This window comes from Puntigrus tetrazona, chromosome 6 (genome assembly GCF_018831695.1).
Source record: "Puntigrus tetrazona isolate hp1 chromosome 6, ASM1883169v1, whole genome shotgun sequence".
In the NCBI taxonomy this organism is placed as follows: domain Eukaryota; kingdom Metazoa; phylum Chordata; class Actinopteri; order Cypriniformes; family Cyprinidae; genus Puntigrus; species Puntigrus tetrazona.
Genome location: NC_056704.1, coordinates 6,144,975 through 6,159,646, shown reverse-complemented (window position 1 = coordinate 6,159,646; position 14,672 = coordinate 6,144,975). Strand labels below are relative to the sequence as shown.

The 14,672-nt window shown below is 38.1% G+C and overlaps 1 protein-coding gene across 1 annotated transcript; it reads right to left on the bottom strand.

The window, feature by feature from the left end:
- Positions 1 to 327: 327 nt before the first annotated feature.
- LOC122346386 (zinc finger CCHC domain-containing protein 18-like) lies at positions 328 to 3,843 on the bottom strand. Its single transcript, XM_043240980.1, has 2 exons — positions 3,485 to 3,843; positions 328 to 2,750 (listed from the first exon to the last, which is right to left on the bottom strand). The coding sequence occupies exon 2, from the start codon at positions 2,216 to 2,218 to the stop codon at positions 539 to 541; it is 1,680 nt and encodes a 559-aa protein (XP_043096915.1). The 5' UTR covers positions 2,219 to 2,750; positions 3,485 to 3,843; the 3' UTR covers positions 328 to 538.
- Between the last annotated feature and the right edge of the window lie 10,829 nt (positions 3,844 to 14,672).

The window sequence follows — 14,672 nt, the reverse complement described above, 5'->3', positions numbered from 1 at the left end:
TTGTGTCAGTCTCTGAGTAAATGTCAAACAGCACATCTAAGGTATTGGTACCTATGAGCATAAGAGATTGTGAAGTGTCAGGAACAACCAGGGCAAGCGTGTTTATGTCTATTGGAATTCCTATGAAGTCTTTTGGAAAGGTTATGGTCATTTCTATATAGCCAAAATAAGGCACTAGCTGGCCATTTGCACCTTCCACTTCCAAGAGGTCATGAAGGGGTTTAATCGTCTGTTCTGAGAGGTGTTGCTTGTAAAATGACTCAGGTATGGTGGTAACTTGCGAGCCTGAGTCAAGAAGACAGTTGACCTCCTCCTCTTACAGTCACTTGAGCTGTGCTCTTGACACCAACCAGCTGGTTGGGGAGTCTAAACAGTGGGTCCTGCTTTGAATATTGTAAGCTAGAACACGCTTGAGCTTTAATGTTGTGCGCTGGTCTATTGATTTTGTCCTTCTTAAAAGGAGTTTTGTCCTCATTGTTTATATCGGAGGGACACTGTTGACACTCCTCAGCCCCTGTTTGTCCAGCAACAGGAACTGTTAGTCGTTTAAAGACGTGTTTGAACCATTTTGTGTTTCCCACTGGTGCTGTTTCTTTTCTAGCTGCCTCTTCTTTTCTGCTACTAGACGGGGATTGGCAGGGTCGTTGCAAGAGGGGGCAATGTGCCCATCTTCGCCACAATTAAAACAGTACCAGGGCTTGGGTTTGTATGTCTGTTTCTTTTTGGCGTGTCTTTGCATGCCTGTATCTGTGTCGTCTGGGTTTGACATTTGGCTCTGATGCTTCCTTGCAGATCCCTTGCTGTTCGCTCCTTTTGTCTTTTTCTGTGACATAAATGTAGTTAGTTGGCTTTGCAGGCTTGCCACCTGCCTCCTCAGATCCTCAATAGCACTGATGCTACTCACACTCTTCTCCTCTGGTTCACCAACATATGCACCATGAAACTGCACCTGAGCCTTTTGTTTCGTGATGCCAATATGTTTTTTCATGCGACTGGACTTTGCTTGCTGTCTGTCTTCTTCAGATCGAATCATTACCAAGAGGTCCGAGAATTTGGGTGGGCTACTCTTCTTTTGCTCTAGTTGCAAGGTGCTGAGCAAGGTGTTATCCCAACACCCCCTGCAGAATTGTTTGAGGAGATGTTTGTCCACTTCTCCGTGTGCAACTCCCCCTCTTTTTGTGGCTCGGTTTAAGACTAGCTGGAGACGATGAAGGTAAGTGGACGGTTTCTCGCCTGAGTCTTGGAGGGTGTTCAGGAATTGAGCAAAAAGCTCCTCTCCATCTTCCACCGTACCAAAGGCTGAGTCTAAGAGCTGTAGATAGGCTGCAGGTGGGGACTCAGGCCGCAGACCTTTAACTACATCAGCTGCTGGAGGGAGCAAGTTTTCAAGGATCTTTCTGGATATTTGCAGGGGAGACATACTAAGATCATTTTGAAGCAACTCAATATGTGTTCGCCATGTGTCATAATCCGTTTCATGGTTAGGTGTGGGAGTCTTTCCTGAGAAGGTGCGGAGTCTCACCTGGGTTTGCATGTGATGGGCAGAGTCCTGCCTCCGTACGATATGCTCAACCACGACCTTCTGAACGTCAGGTGGGTTCACATCACTTAATGAAAAGGACGGTGCTCTCTTTGCATTAGTGAGGGTGACATGATCAGTGGCAACATTGTTGCTCGGTGTATCGTCGGAAAATGAGGTGTGAAGCTGTGGCTCTTCCTGAGCAGGCGGGGATAAAACAGTGGTCTCAACCCGTGTGGGGGAGGAACCTTCAGCCATGTGTTGCAAGGCCTCAACATCTTCCCCGATCTGAGACATCATTTCTTTCAACACCTCACTATAGTCCTTCCCGCTCATCTTAGCTAATCGTTTGAGCTCAGCTAAGTATGTCTTAGTAGCATTACTTCCAACCTTGGTAGCGTACGTGCTACTGAGTGTCTTGACTTCATAGAGAACAGGGGAGCTCCCTTGTGTCGTGCACGTGTACGGTAAGTGAGGTTCTAAACTTTCTATAGCTGAACCACTAGAATACTCAACGATCAGGTTTTGAAAGAACTCAGACTGTGAATCATCAACCAAAAGGACTCTATCGATTTTACCATACTGTTTTAGAAAGTCCATCACTTGTTCATCTTGTTCAGCTTCCTGAGTTATCCCACTAACAATAACTGCGTTTGGAATTTTGACACCAGATTCTTGTATGAAATCCATACTGGTCATTATCCCAATATTGATGCTCAAATCAATTGGCTCCTGGCTGGCTCGCCACTTCTGTAACCAATTTTAACGATATAAAAGTGAATTACAGTATAATAATAGCCTTTACTAGTAATTCCCTGGACCAGAATCAGAAGATACCAAATTCGACAGGAGCCACGGTATTGAGCATCAAAAATGAGACAGACACAAGAGTACAATTGAGTAGCCACTCTTATATTGTTTACACTTGACAGTTTGTACAAAATGTGAAATAACCCCAAAAGTTACAAAAATAAAAGTAGTAGTGTGCACACTAGAAAATAAAAGAATGTCCGTTGGGCCCTTAAACAAAAATAAAAAAAAAATAGTTTCCGGTGTATTTGCTGTAGAGGTTGTACAGTTCACCTTGTTCCAAAGATACTTGTAAGGTAAGTATTATGTGCAGGTGGATGGGGAAATCGGTGCTGGACTTTCCTCAGTGGACTTGGCTCGCCATCAGAATCACTGGAGATGTTGGTTCTGGACAACATCCGTCCTACAAAAAAAACCTGACCTGCAGACCGGGTCAGAAAATTTACATTCAATACCATTCATTCTCAGATGCATCAATCAAGATATAAAATGTCAAAAACACAACCCTTTACATGTAACTTTGACATAAATCTTTGTCTCTATTCAAATATCAAATCTTCTGTCTTTCCGTTGTACAACATTCAGTCTTAAGTATATAATTTCTGAGAACTTAACATTAAAGTGCTCACACATTTACCTGCTGTTCATATGAACAGTATTTCAATCTTACTTATGATAAATAACCAATAACATTCAAAATATAATTTATCATATCAATATCAAAACCATATGCGAATAACAGAACAGTACCCATTCTGAGTTCAGGTTAGGGGTATTACAGAAATGTGCTTCATTTACTCTAACACTATAGGCCTATTCATGAAAGAGAAATGCACAAAAAATTACCCTCTAGTTACTTTAAACTCAGTTGAGCGACAAGAATGTATTCAAGTAAATCGCATAGTGCTAGTAAAACATTTTACATTCATCACAATTTAAATTTAAATTGGCATTAAGAACTAAATACTTCCCTTTCTTATTATATAAACATACATCAGCATAAACTGATAACCACATTATAAATATATTCAAAACGTCGCACCATAATGCACTTCAGTTTACTTATTACATTAATATCATTGTTTCCCTTCAACACACGTAAAACAAGGGATAATAGCACCTAAAATGCAACAGCTAAAATGGCGCATATCTCACCGTTGCTCCGGGTATATCAAGGTGTAACGCGACGATGATGGACCTCGTGGCAACTTCCCAGACAAAAGAGCAAGTGGTTAGCCGACGTAACTTCGTTCTATAACACGACTCCGGATCTTCGGTGAAGTGTGCTCCGACTCTTTTTCCTTTTAGACAAACCTCCAAAATTTTGTCCTGGTTTTGACTCCTTGCTAACACACAGCTACCCCCGTCTCTCTCGCTATGATTTTAGAAAAAAACCGGAAGAAGCTGCACCCGCGCCTCGCCTCTGTGTCGACACGCTGAACGTGACTTGCGTAACCTCTGATTGGCTGCTGAGGCTACCTACACCCACGTGGGAATACGTAAACTGTGCGATGCATTCAATTGCGATAAGAAAACTAAAAATCTGCTTATGAGAACAAATAAAGATACAGAAAATAAACAGTCTCTCTTTTTTTCTTTTTAGTGAACTCTATTAAAATAATATCAATGGGTCTGTTATACCTGGTTACATCTACACGGTGTGTACCACTTTAAGTCTAGTCTTCACAGCCTTGTTTTCATCTGTGTTAAATTCAATACGGCTTCTAACGTGATTTATGGATGCTGATCACTGAATTTATTAGGTTTGGTTTGACCCAAAACCTTATAACTGTTTACAGGGGAACGCATCCTAAACATTTAACACTGAGTTTTCAACTGAACGCAAACTGCACAGACCCAACATTATTCATAATAATTAACATAATACAGACAGAGCGAGTTGGCTTTCTAAATGTTTCAATTGCAATATTTTCAATTGTTGTCAGTAATAGTAGTGATGAACACAAGTCATACTTTTTTTAAATGTGGTCTACTTTGTGTTTCTTACAAGGCATAGTTTTGATTGTGGTTTCTAAGAATTAACGGTTGTCAAGTAAACCACCTTTTTGTTCTTTATTTATTAAATAAATGAATTATTTTTTAAAGCCTACAATCTAGCTTCTTGCCTCATCTGCGTCCAACTATTTTTAGCTGTACGAAAGAGTTTTGCTGTTTTATATCGAAAATTGGTGTGTATTATCATATTAGTTTAAGTAAGGAAGCGCCAAAAATCATGTAAAAATCTTGTAAATTTGGTTCTGTAATCATTGGTAAATGCCATCAAATAAGCCGCATTTACTGATGAGCTGCGCAAATTCGTGTTCATTACCAGCATGGTTTTGCGCAGCTCATCAGTGAACAACGGCACCTGATGGCATTTTCCTGCTGATTACAGAACAGGCTTTACTGACAAGATGCACAAACATATCGGCTAATGATTTTCGGTGCATCCCTAATTTTAACGTATTATCTTAACACACTGGTTTGTAGTGCAAACAGCTTTAGCGCACTTTGTTATTCTCCTTGTTATTTACCTATAGCGTCTAAGGAACCGGAAGCCTCATCAATAGGTTTACTTCCACGTTTAGGAAAAAGGTGGAATTCTACCGTAAAAATATACGGTAGCATTTTAGGTTGCACAGTTTTAACTTAAATTTACAGTCAAATACAGTAATTAAATGATATAATGTAAATTTACCGACCCTAAACTGAAATACACAATAAACCTAATACACATAACTGAAAAGAAAAATTAAGAAACAGTTATTTCAAAGAAAAAAAGAAACATGGGAATGCTGGGAAGGTCATGTTATGATTTTTTGCCTTGTAAATCCTTGTATATTCTTTTTCATTCCCAGAAATGGTATTTCAAAGTAAATGTTTGTGCAAATGTCATTTAATTTGCATTTTGAATCATTTCCAGCTGAATCTGACTGGTATCCGGTTTAAAAACCACCATTAAAAATTAAAAAAAGCACATTCTTTAGTTTCGTTGAGGGACAAATGGTGGTCAAAAAGTGATAAAGAACAGTGTTTCCAACATTTTGGGGACTCTAAATCGCCATCTTTTCCATACTTCCAAACTCTCATTTCACCTCTTCTTTCTTTCCTTATCTTTTCCAAAAACCCCTGACTCCTACTCTGTCTTCCACTTGCAACTTTTAAAATCCCATCAAGTTAACTTTATCAAACAGAAATGTGCTTTTGCAACGGCTGACAGATAAGCATCTAGTACCTCCATTTCTCGTTGTGCTTGGCTGGATAACCGCTTCAGTCAGGTCATGGAGCTGTTTCTAATGTCACATCTGTACTTTCCAGGGCTGCAAATGGGTTCCAACATGGACCACGCTTCAACCCGAAATATACAGGAGATTTTTACCCGATAATGAATAATGTAAAAGAGCATCTAATGTGCAAACCTAATGTTACCTGACTTTTTTTGCCAATATTTTTTGTAAAAACACAAGTTTCATAAGCTCTCTCGCACTCCCTGTACCCATTTCCCGTTCTATTTTTACCATGCCAGTGGACTGTATTGACAGACTGTGCGGTGGCCTCTTAGAAGAGAGGAAAAGATTGTGTTGTCATTCCTCAGATGCATTTTTAATGCTACAAGTTTCAGTCACAGTCCATAGCATGAAAGAAACACTTGCCTGGTTGCACACAAACTGCTGGTGCGGTAGCAAAACCATCAGACGTGTAATGAATTGTGCCTCTAAAGTGCCACTTAATAGTCTATATTTATAGTCTATACTCTTTGGCAAGCAAAGCATGTCAATGCCTCGCTTTAAAATGTTTTTTTTACAGTGGTTTGTTTGGAAAAATGTTTAAAAACTGGGTCTCCGTTTTATAATGCACATTAGCAAAAAAATAAACAGTATTTGCCATGACCTCAGCATGAATCTACACAAAAAAACAAGAGGGAAAAAAATAAACTAGCACATTTAGTGGCAATGGTCTGTAATAATGGAATCTTATTAAACGCATTCTGCTAGAGCTTGCCATATTGAACAATGAGAGAAATAATGAGCGATTTTTAGTGTAACTGATGAGGTCAACTTCATATAAATCAGACGAACAATATCCTCACTAAGCATCAAAGCTATAATTATTGTCTTCACAGAAAGAATATGGAGCTATAAAGTGTAACATTTCAATTGTTCACCCCATAACAGTCCTCAAAAGATGATATAAAAATATACAAGTATATTGAAATTATTACATTTTGCCTTGTTTGATTAGGAGTCAACAGCTTTATTACAAAAAATGAATTACGATTGTATTTCACCCTCTAATTATATGCACATGATATTCATAATATCCCATTAGAACCATAGGTAGAAATTATTTGGGCCTCTCCCAACAGTCTAATAATAATAATAATAATATGTATTTGTATGTTTGCATAGTTTTAAACTCTCTCTCTATATATATGCACGCATGTATAGGTGCATCTCAAAAAAAGAATATTTTAAAAAGTGAAATTTTTATACTCTAGATTCATTGTAAAACATTCCAAAAGCACTTCATTTTGTTGATTAGAGCTTACAGCTCATCAAAGAAAAGTCTAGTATCTTAAAATATTAGAATATTTGCATCTGAGTTTCATCAAATGACCATGCTTACAGCATAAAATCCAGGTGTTGCTTTTTCTTTGAAACCACAGTAACGGTGAAGACTGCTAACTTGGCAGTGGTCCAGAAGACAATCATTGACACTCTCCCCAAAGGTGGTAAGTGATAGAAGGTCATTACCGAAAGGGGTGGCTCTTCACAGAGTGCTGTATGGAAGCATATTAAGCCCAAAGTTGACTGGAAGGAAGCGACTGGACAGGAAAAGCTGTGCAAGCAACAGGGGTGACCACAAGCTTGAGGATACCGTCAAGCAAAGCCAATTCAAACACCTAAAGCTGGAGTCAGTGCATGAAGAGTCACCATGCTCAGTCATTTTCAGGAAAGGAAGTACTAAACAACTTCTAAAACAGAAACCATGTTAAAAGTATCGTACAGCTAAGGAGAAACAGAACTAGACTGTTGACCTCTTTACAGATCAAAGTACACAAAAAAACTAAATATTTTACTTGTATTGAATATAGAATATATGAAATTAACTTTTTCACAATATTGAGTTTTATGTGCACTTGTATGTGTGTAATTATAAATAAAATATATGATCATTTCTAACATTTACATGCATATTTAAAAATAAACATGTAGCTCCTTTTTAAGGCTTCGCAGCTCCTACTATTAATCAAAACTGTCAGACATTTATGAAAACATTTATGAAATCAGCCAATATCGAAGTCAGCCTTCAACCTGAAGGTCCGCTTTAAATATTTCTTGGTACATAAACTTTTATTCTTGCACTTGTCACCAGTTCTGTCCTCATATAGCCTACTCAAGACTCAAGCGAGCAGAGCTGACAGCGTTACTAATATAAACTTTCCCCTAATCAAATGGTTTAATTATGCTTTCACATGTAAGATGTGCCAAAAACTGACCCTCAGATTGATTTGTGTGAAGCGAAACAGAATTAAAAACGGCAGAAGCTGAGACAAACAGTTACTATGATCAGATGGTCTGTCAGGAATAGAAACCACATGTTAAAGTGTTGTCATCCAATTCATAAAGATGCAGAAGGTCAACCATCAGCAAAAGAAAACTTCGCCTGTCTGAGTACACAGCTCTCTTTGTGATTAGATGATGAAACATTTTAGGCCATTTAGACACTAGAACTTTGTCCTTAATTAATAACAGACAATTTTTTTTAGACACATTAAATCTCTTGCATGGAACATCATCTATTCAGTATTACTTGACCATGAAGGATACGTGCATTATTTACAACTTTACCTTTTAAACTCTTTGTCGAGAAACATTATTATGTTGTCTTTACTATTCACAAAGCTCTCTGTCCTTCAAGACTCATTCGGTCAGTCAATCACGGTTCTCTGCCACATTCGCCTCTGTTTACCAGGTTTTGTCAGGTTTTCGATATATAGACCTTGACTGCCTTCCCAGCCATTTTAAAATGCTATCATATCTGTCAACAAAACATTATGAGGAGGTCACGACCTCAATCTCCACAGCGGCCCAAAGGCCCTTTGGTTGCACCGTTACCCAGTTGAAACAGGAAATTGTTACCCACCTCCCCTGTAATTCAATAAGTTACAACAGCATGGTGTGTGTGGGGGTGTGTGTGGGTGGGTGGGTGGGTTTTTGGACGAATTCGGGTAAGATATTTAGAAAGATATATGCAGTAAATCTAAAATACACAAAGTATATTTGGTTTCATCTTCCATTAATCTGTAAAGCATTCGATTCATGCTGTTGTCATGGTGTCTGGTGGATCAAGTTTTCTTCAGTTTGTGCAAACATCTCTATCCTCTCCTCCCGTGTTCTCTAGATATACTTTTCCTCGTAGGCGTTTAGAAGCAAGTACCAGGAACACATAACCTTGTTTTGAGCAATTTTGTTTCTATCAAGCATTTTTGTTGCATCCAAGTCAAAAAGGTCTTGCTCCGTGAGGCGATAAGACATTAAACATTAAGAATTATTCCCTCTGCTCAGGAGAGGGTAATGCAGTGCACTTATTTTATGTTTTTCAACCAATAAACCAACCATTAAGACCCGAGAAAACATGACTTTGACCTTTCGCTGACTTCAACGCAAATCTAATGGTCTATGCCCTCCTGTTGTTTACCTTCAGCGTGGTCAGTGGCTTTGTAAATGTGCCATGGTCATGGTATGATATATGTATAGCCATGCGTGGTTATGGTTCAGAAGCATGACCGGGATTAACCTATTGTTTAACCCCTTTTGAGGTAAAGACAAACACAATTTTAATTTAATCAGACAGTCGCTAACCATTACCTGTGAGACACAAAGACAGAATGGAGCTCTGTGAAGGAAACCTAAATGCTGTTTAATTTAGCTGCATGCTTAAGAATGCCGTTTGATTAGATCGCATATGATTTGTCTTCACTTGATTGTTTTTGTGGATTATTATTCATGTTTTCAAACAGCAAAAAAAAAACCATTTATTAAAGAGAGTTCAAACGCGTCTAGACATTTCTCTCATTTGCCTCAGAGAAAACATTGCAAAATGGTTGTCGCGTGTGTGTGTGGGTTTGTTTATTTTATATTTTTAAAACTGTAATATTAGTTCACCTGTAATAGCCTCCCACTAATCTTCATTTCTAGAGCTCTGCACACCTGTGTTTGTTTTAACACACATGCTCCGTTCCAAAACCTAGTGATCTTCCAACCTAGTCAGTATTTTTAGGCAGAGCCGGTGCACTGCCAGCATAACGGCTGTTCCAAACAACATTATGCAGCCTTTAAAGACAACTTTTTTTTATCCAAATTCTATGCAGCACGTCATATATCCTTCAGGAACACGGCAGTCCCAGAAAGCCCTATGAGATAAGCCATGTACATTCAATATTGAAGCACAAATATTACAGATAGTTTTAACAAATGCAAAACTGTGGCAACCGTGCCACTTCAACCAGCTTTTACACACTTTCTGAACACATTAATATTGTTTTGAAGTCATAACATGATATTCAAGTAATTGTGCTGAACTTAAGTAGTGAATATGTACGTGTTGGTACATATGCCGTGTCTCACTAAACACTGCAACCGGAATAATCCAAGAGTGATCACATTTAGCACACTTTCGTTTCAAAAAAATCAAGTCATTTCAGTTCATGTAATCTGAAATTCCATGTAAATGACCGACTAAACAATGCTCTCAAGCACAATAAAATACCTGGTTTGAAAGGGACTTCTGCGTACGAATTATTTTTTGTACGTTGCTGCACTATTGACAGTGGACCTTTTTTTTTTTTTGCACGCAAGCGTTCGCCAGTGTGGTTGGACTTACAGGAAGTGTCTGCCTACGTAGACAGCACACTAGGTTTTGAAACACAGCCATTCATAAGAGCCTCACAGTCCAGAGAACCTGCGTGACAAAGCATCGCCATTCAGCTCATACAGTGTGTCCTTGCGCTATGTAGCCTCTAGCCAGCGACCTTGTGTTTGTGAGCATGTGTGCGTATGTGTGTAAGTGTCTATGTAAATGCAGGCACATCAGAGAGATGGAGAGGAGGAGGAAGAGCAGTGGGAAGGACAAAAAAAGACAGGAGTATCGATTCCCCTCCTGATTTTAAATAACCTCTGTTTACTGGCCAGTTGGCACTTTCAGTGACAGTACAATTTATGACAACCTAGCAAAACAAAGCAGAGGGCACCTGTGGAACGACTCTTCATATCTTGCCGTATCTCTCTGTGACAGAAAGCAGCGGTCATGTGTACAGGTATCACAGAGGACAGGGTATACAACTCAAGGTCAGAGACACCAGGTACGTGTTTTAGCTTCAAAAAGAGATTCAAATGGGCACATTGTGAAATATACGGATTTGAGGCATGCAAGATTACACACTGCAAAAAAAAAAAACACAAAAAAACGATACTGACAGTTAGACATGTAGCCATGAACTGAGACATGTAAAGGGTTTTTTAATCAAAGTGCCTCTTACTGAAGTACAGCCAATCTGAGTTAAGTGAAATGACATTACAAGAGATCATATTTTGATTGTGTTTTTTGAAGAATTCTCTTATTATTTGACCAAATACAGGAGGAAAAAAAAAGATTATTAGTCTTAATTTTTACATGATACTTCAGAAATATTACTATGAATGCTGACAATAGTTGTGATTCTATATATATATATATATATATATATATATATATATATATCCAAAAAACGCATTCACTCTCCTGAGGGTGGACACATTTTAATGTGGCAGGAAGACGTGCAAAAACGTGCAATAAAAATAAAATTAATTAATTAATTAATTAAACGTATGCACCAAAATGCAATGAAAGCATTGAATTATTCGGAAATAGTTTTTGCGATGTTCTGATTTATGTAAATGGTAGTTGCTCATACATAGCCTTTACTGAAAGTTTGATGCTTTCAGAACACCATGTGTACTTTATATCTAAAACCATCCACTCAAGCTGGCTCACTGACAGGCGTGTATTGCATTATAATGCAAATTTCCATTTTTTTCTGTAAGTGAAAATGTTCATAAACATTTGGTTACGAATATAAATTGGCAAGAATGCATCTTTTTTTTATTCTGTTTTTGTAAAGCACTTTTAGTAATATGAACAAACTTGCCTTACCTAAAAATGTTATGCCTTGTCATGTCTATACAGCACATTTTGTGAGCATTAAAATTGCTTAAAAAAATAAAAATAAATAAAATAAATCCACTTTATGTTGGAAATTTGTATTATGGTGCAATACACCCTGTCAGTAGGTGCTTTGCATAACAGTGATTTTAAAATCAGTTTTAATTTAAGAATTTATAAGGATTTCAAAACCAAATCTGATATAATATAATATAAATTTGCATGTAGATATCTGATCACTTTTCCCCCGACTGAATATCAACCCGTCTAGATAAAATGTTTCTGTGGCGTGAGAAAGAGGGTTGTGACTGTGTGGAAGCGTGAACCTGGTCACATCTCTCCACTGGCTCACTCGGCTGACAGTCATCAGAAAAAGAGAGGCGGTAGAGAGAGTGGCATTTTAATTTGTAGGCACAGCATGGTCATTTTAGACAACTGGCCCTTTAATTAAGACTCTATTGAGCTCACTGGAGGGTGTCTAATTCCTGCTGGAGGCCTTTTGCTCTCTGGAAAATCAGATTCGTACTGACAGGGGACAGATTCGTTTGCGTGTACATGTGTGCCATGGGTCGGGGGGCCCAAAGGGCAGCTTGTGGACAGGAAGTGAGCGCATGTGCGTGTTTTGATGGGCCGGTGGGGACAGGTGGAGGTATTCCGAAGGCATTCAGGAGATGCAAATTACATATGATACCAGTGTCAAGCAAACACCTGCCTGTCGATGAAAAGAAATAAAACCACAACGGGAGCGTGAATGAAGGAGACAGAGGGAAAAAAGAGGCGGTTAGGTTCACATTTCGGTGCCGAACAGATTTATTTCCCATTGCTTAGCTTGCCACATTCACAGAGCAACTGATCAATCAGAGAGTGAGAGAGAGAAAGAGAGCAACTCATAAAGAGAGAGAAGAGTTCTCTGATGTGCTGAGAAGCCACTGGATAAGGAGTTAATTATCCGACTGTCCAAACCGCTCTAGTCCCTCTGGCCACTGATGCCTCTCTTCCTGTCCGTTCTTTCACAGAGTCGCTTTACACAATGAGCCGACTCCAAATAATACAAACAATAATAATAACAACCAATTATTACAAGCAAAGAGCAACAGTGCACAGAGAGCAACGGTATGGTTCCAGAAAGTTTCTCTGCATCTAAATGTGTCTATTTTCCTGCTATATAGTAAGTAAGTGTGAAATGAGTATGGCCAAGATCATAGTATGCATTAAGAAAACTGTTTTTGCTGATGTTCTGTAAAGAGAGAGAGAGATAGAGAGAACAGTGCATCTGATGAACAAGCTGTGAGGAGCAGTGAAAACATGACAAATGTAATGTGTCTGGATTGCATTCTTTACTGAATGTAATAACTACTTAGCAGTATGCGATTTTTATTAACAAGGCATATGTATTTCTACCTCCCAACCGTATTCTGTACAAGAAACAGTACGATCTTCAGAGATGCGTCAAGTTCTACAAAATGTATATTTTATGTATAATGTATATTTTTTGAAAATTCTAATATTAATTTAGTGCTTATACTGTAACACGTTTTCCCAGTTGCATTGTAAGCAGTTTCACAGCTTTACAGCATTAAAATCACAGTCATTTTTTTACACCGCCGATTTGTATTATTTTCCTTAAAAATACTGACAATTTACCAAATTTACCTTTGGAGAGGAAGTTAACTCAATAAAGAGTTTGTTATAAAACTCTGTACTGATCATCCTTACTGAAAAATGGGACAAACACCGGAGGCAAGGCTGCTGAAATGTACCAATGAGTGTCGCGACAGTATCTGTATCAATGGCCTGCGTGGAGAGCGGCCTCAACCGAGATCTGAGACACCATTCAGACATTTCAGAGGACACATGCGGACTCATAATACCAGAGCGGCCCTTTAAGCTCTTTTGTTAGGAGTTATGAGGTATATTTGCGGCCGTGAAAGAGACTGCTGACAGGAAAAGTGCTTGCAATATTTTCTATTGATTAGTTTGGACTACATTACGAAACAGTTTTTCAAAGAAACCATGTCGCTTCTAAATTTAGACATACACGACGTTATTATATAGAACATCAATTGTAATTCACAAATAAAAGCAACACTTAGTTGAATGAAGTACCGATCTCCATGGAAACTAATGTAGAAGAGACTTGGCGAAAGCTCTCCCCGGTGCAGTTTGGACTCATAGCAACAGGCAGGCCTTAAACGACTCATTTACAGTAGGGCACATTCACAGTAATGTCGTTTTAAAGAGGAACCGCTGCGCAGCGCTAGAAGCTAATGAGGCGTCATCTGTACACATTTACTCAGAACCCTCCTCCTCAAAAATACCCAGGAGCTTTTTTTCCCCTAGTTCCTGCTTGCTGCAAATTAAATTGAGCTTCATTGGCTGCACCAAATTTTACTTTCTTTTTGAAAAGCTCAATATTTGAAAACTTTTCTAAAAAAAAAATATTATTTATGTCGTGAACCTTTCTTTCTGTTAAAAACACGATTGTCGCTCTTTTCCAGGAACATCCTTTTAATATTCCTGTAGTATGTGCTAATAAAATTGTTATATTTGTAATATTTTGAAGGAAGACTGGAAGATTTGTCACTCAGTACGATGCACTCTTCAACTGTGACACTGGAAAATAATTTGCATGAAGTCACAAGACAATTTTTTGAGCATTCTAAAAAACATCTTGATTCATTTTTGTTTAGTTTTTTTTTTCTGAAATAGAAGCATCAGACAAGTAGATTAATCATGGTTGTTGAAGATGATTGGTAAACTTGGTAAAAAAAAATCAAGACGCTCCTGAAAATAAATGTACAAAACATTCTAGTCTAGTGGGACTAATATTAAATCACAAATATCCTAAAGCACCCAATGTACCTTTCACAAACTGACTAATTCCAACAAAAACCAGTTATTTTGACCACAGAGGCCATATTATTAGAAAATGGATTGTTCCCACTCTACAATCTGATTGGATGAAAAAAATCGGAAGTTGTGTTTAAATATAGTACACAGAATAACATCTCTATGTGAGTGTAACTCTAATTCAGTGCTAACACAGTGCTTGTCAACCATTAAAAAACTTATTTGTATTACTTGGCAGAAATTTTATTATGAAAAAGTATTTTTGCTATGGTTGTTGTTGTTATTATTA

Coding starts and splice junctions, on each gene's coding strand:
- LOC122346386 (XM_043240980.1), bottom strand. CDS start 2,218: ATGACCAGTATGGATTTCATACAAGAATCTGGTGTCAAAATTCCAAAC.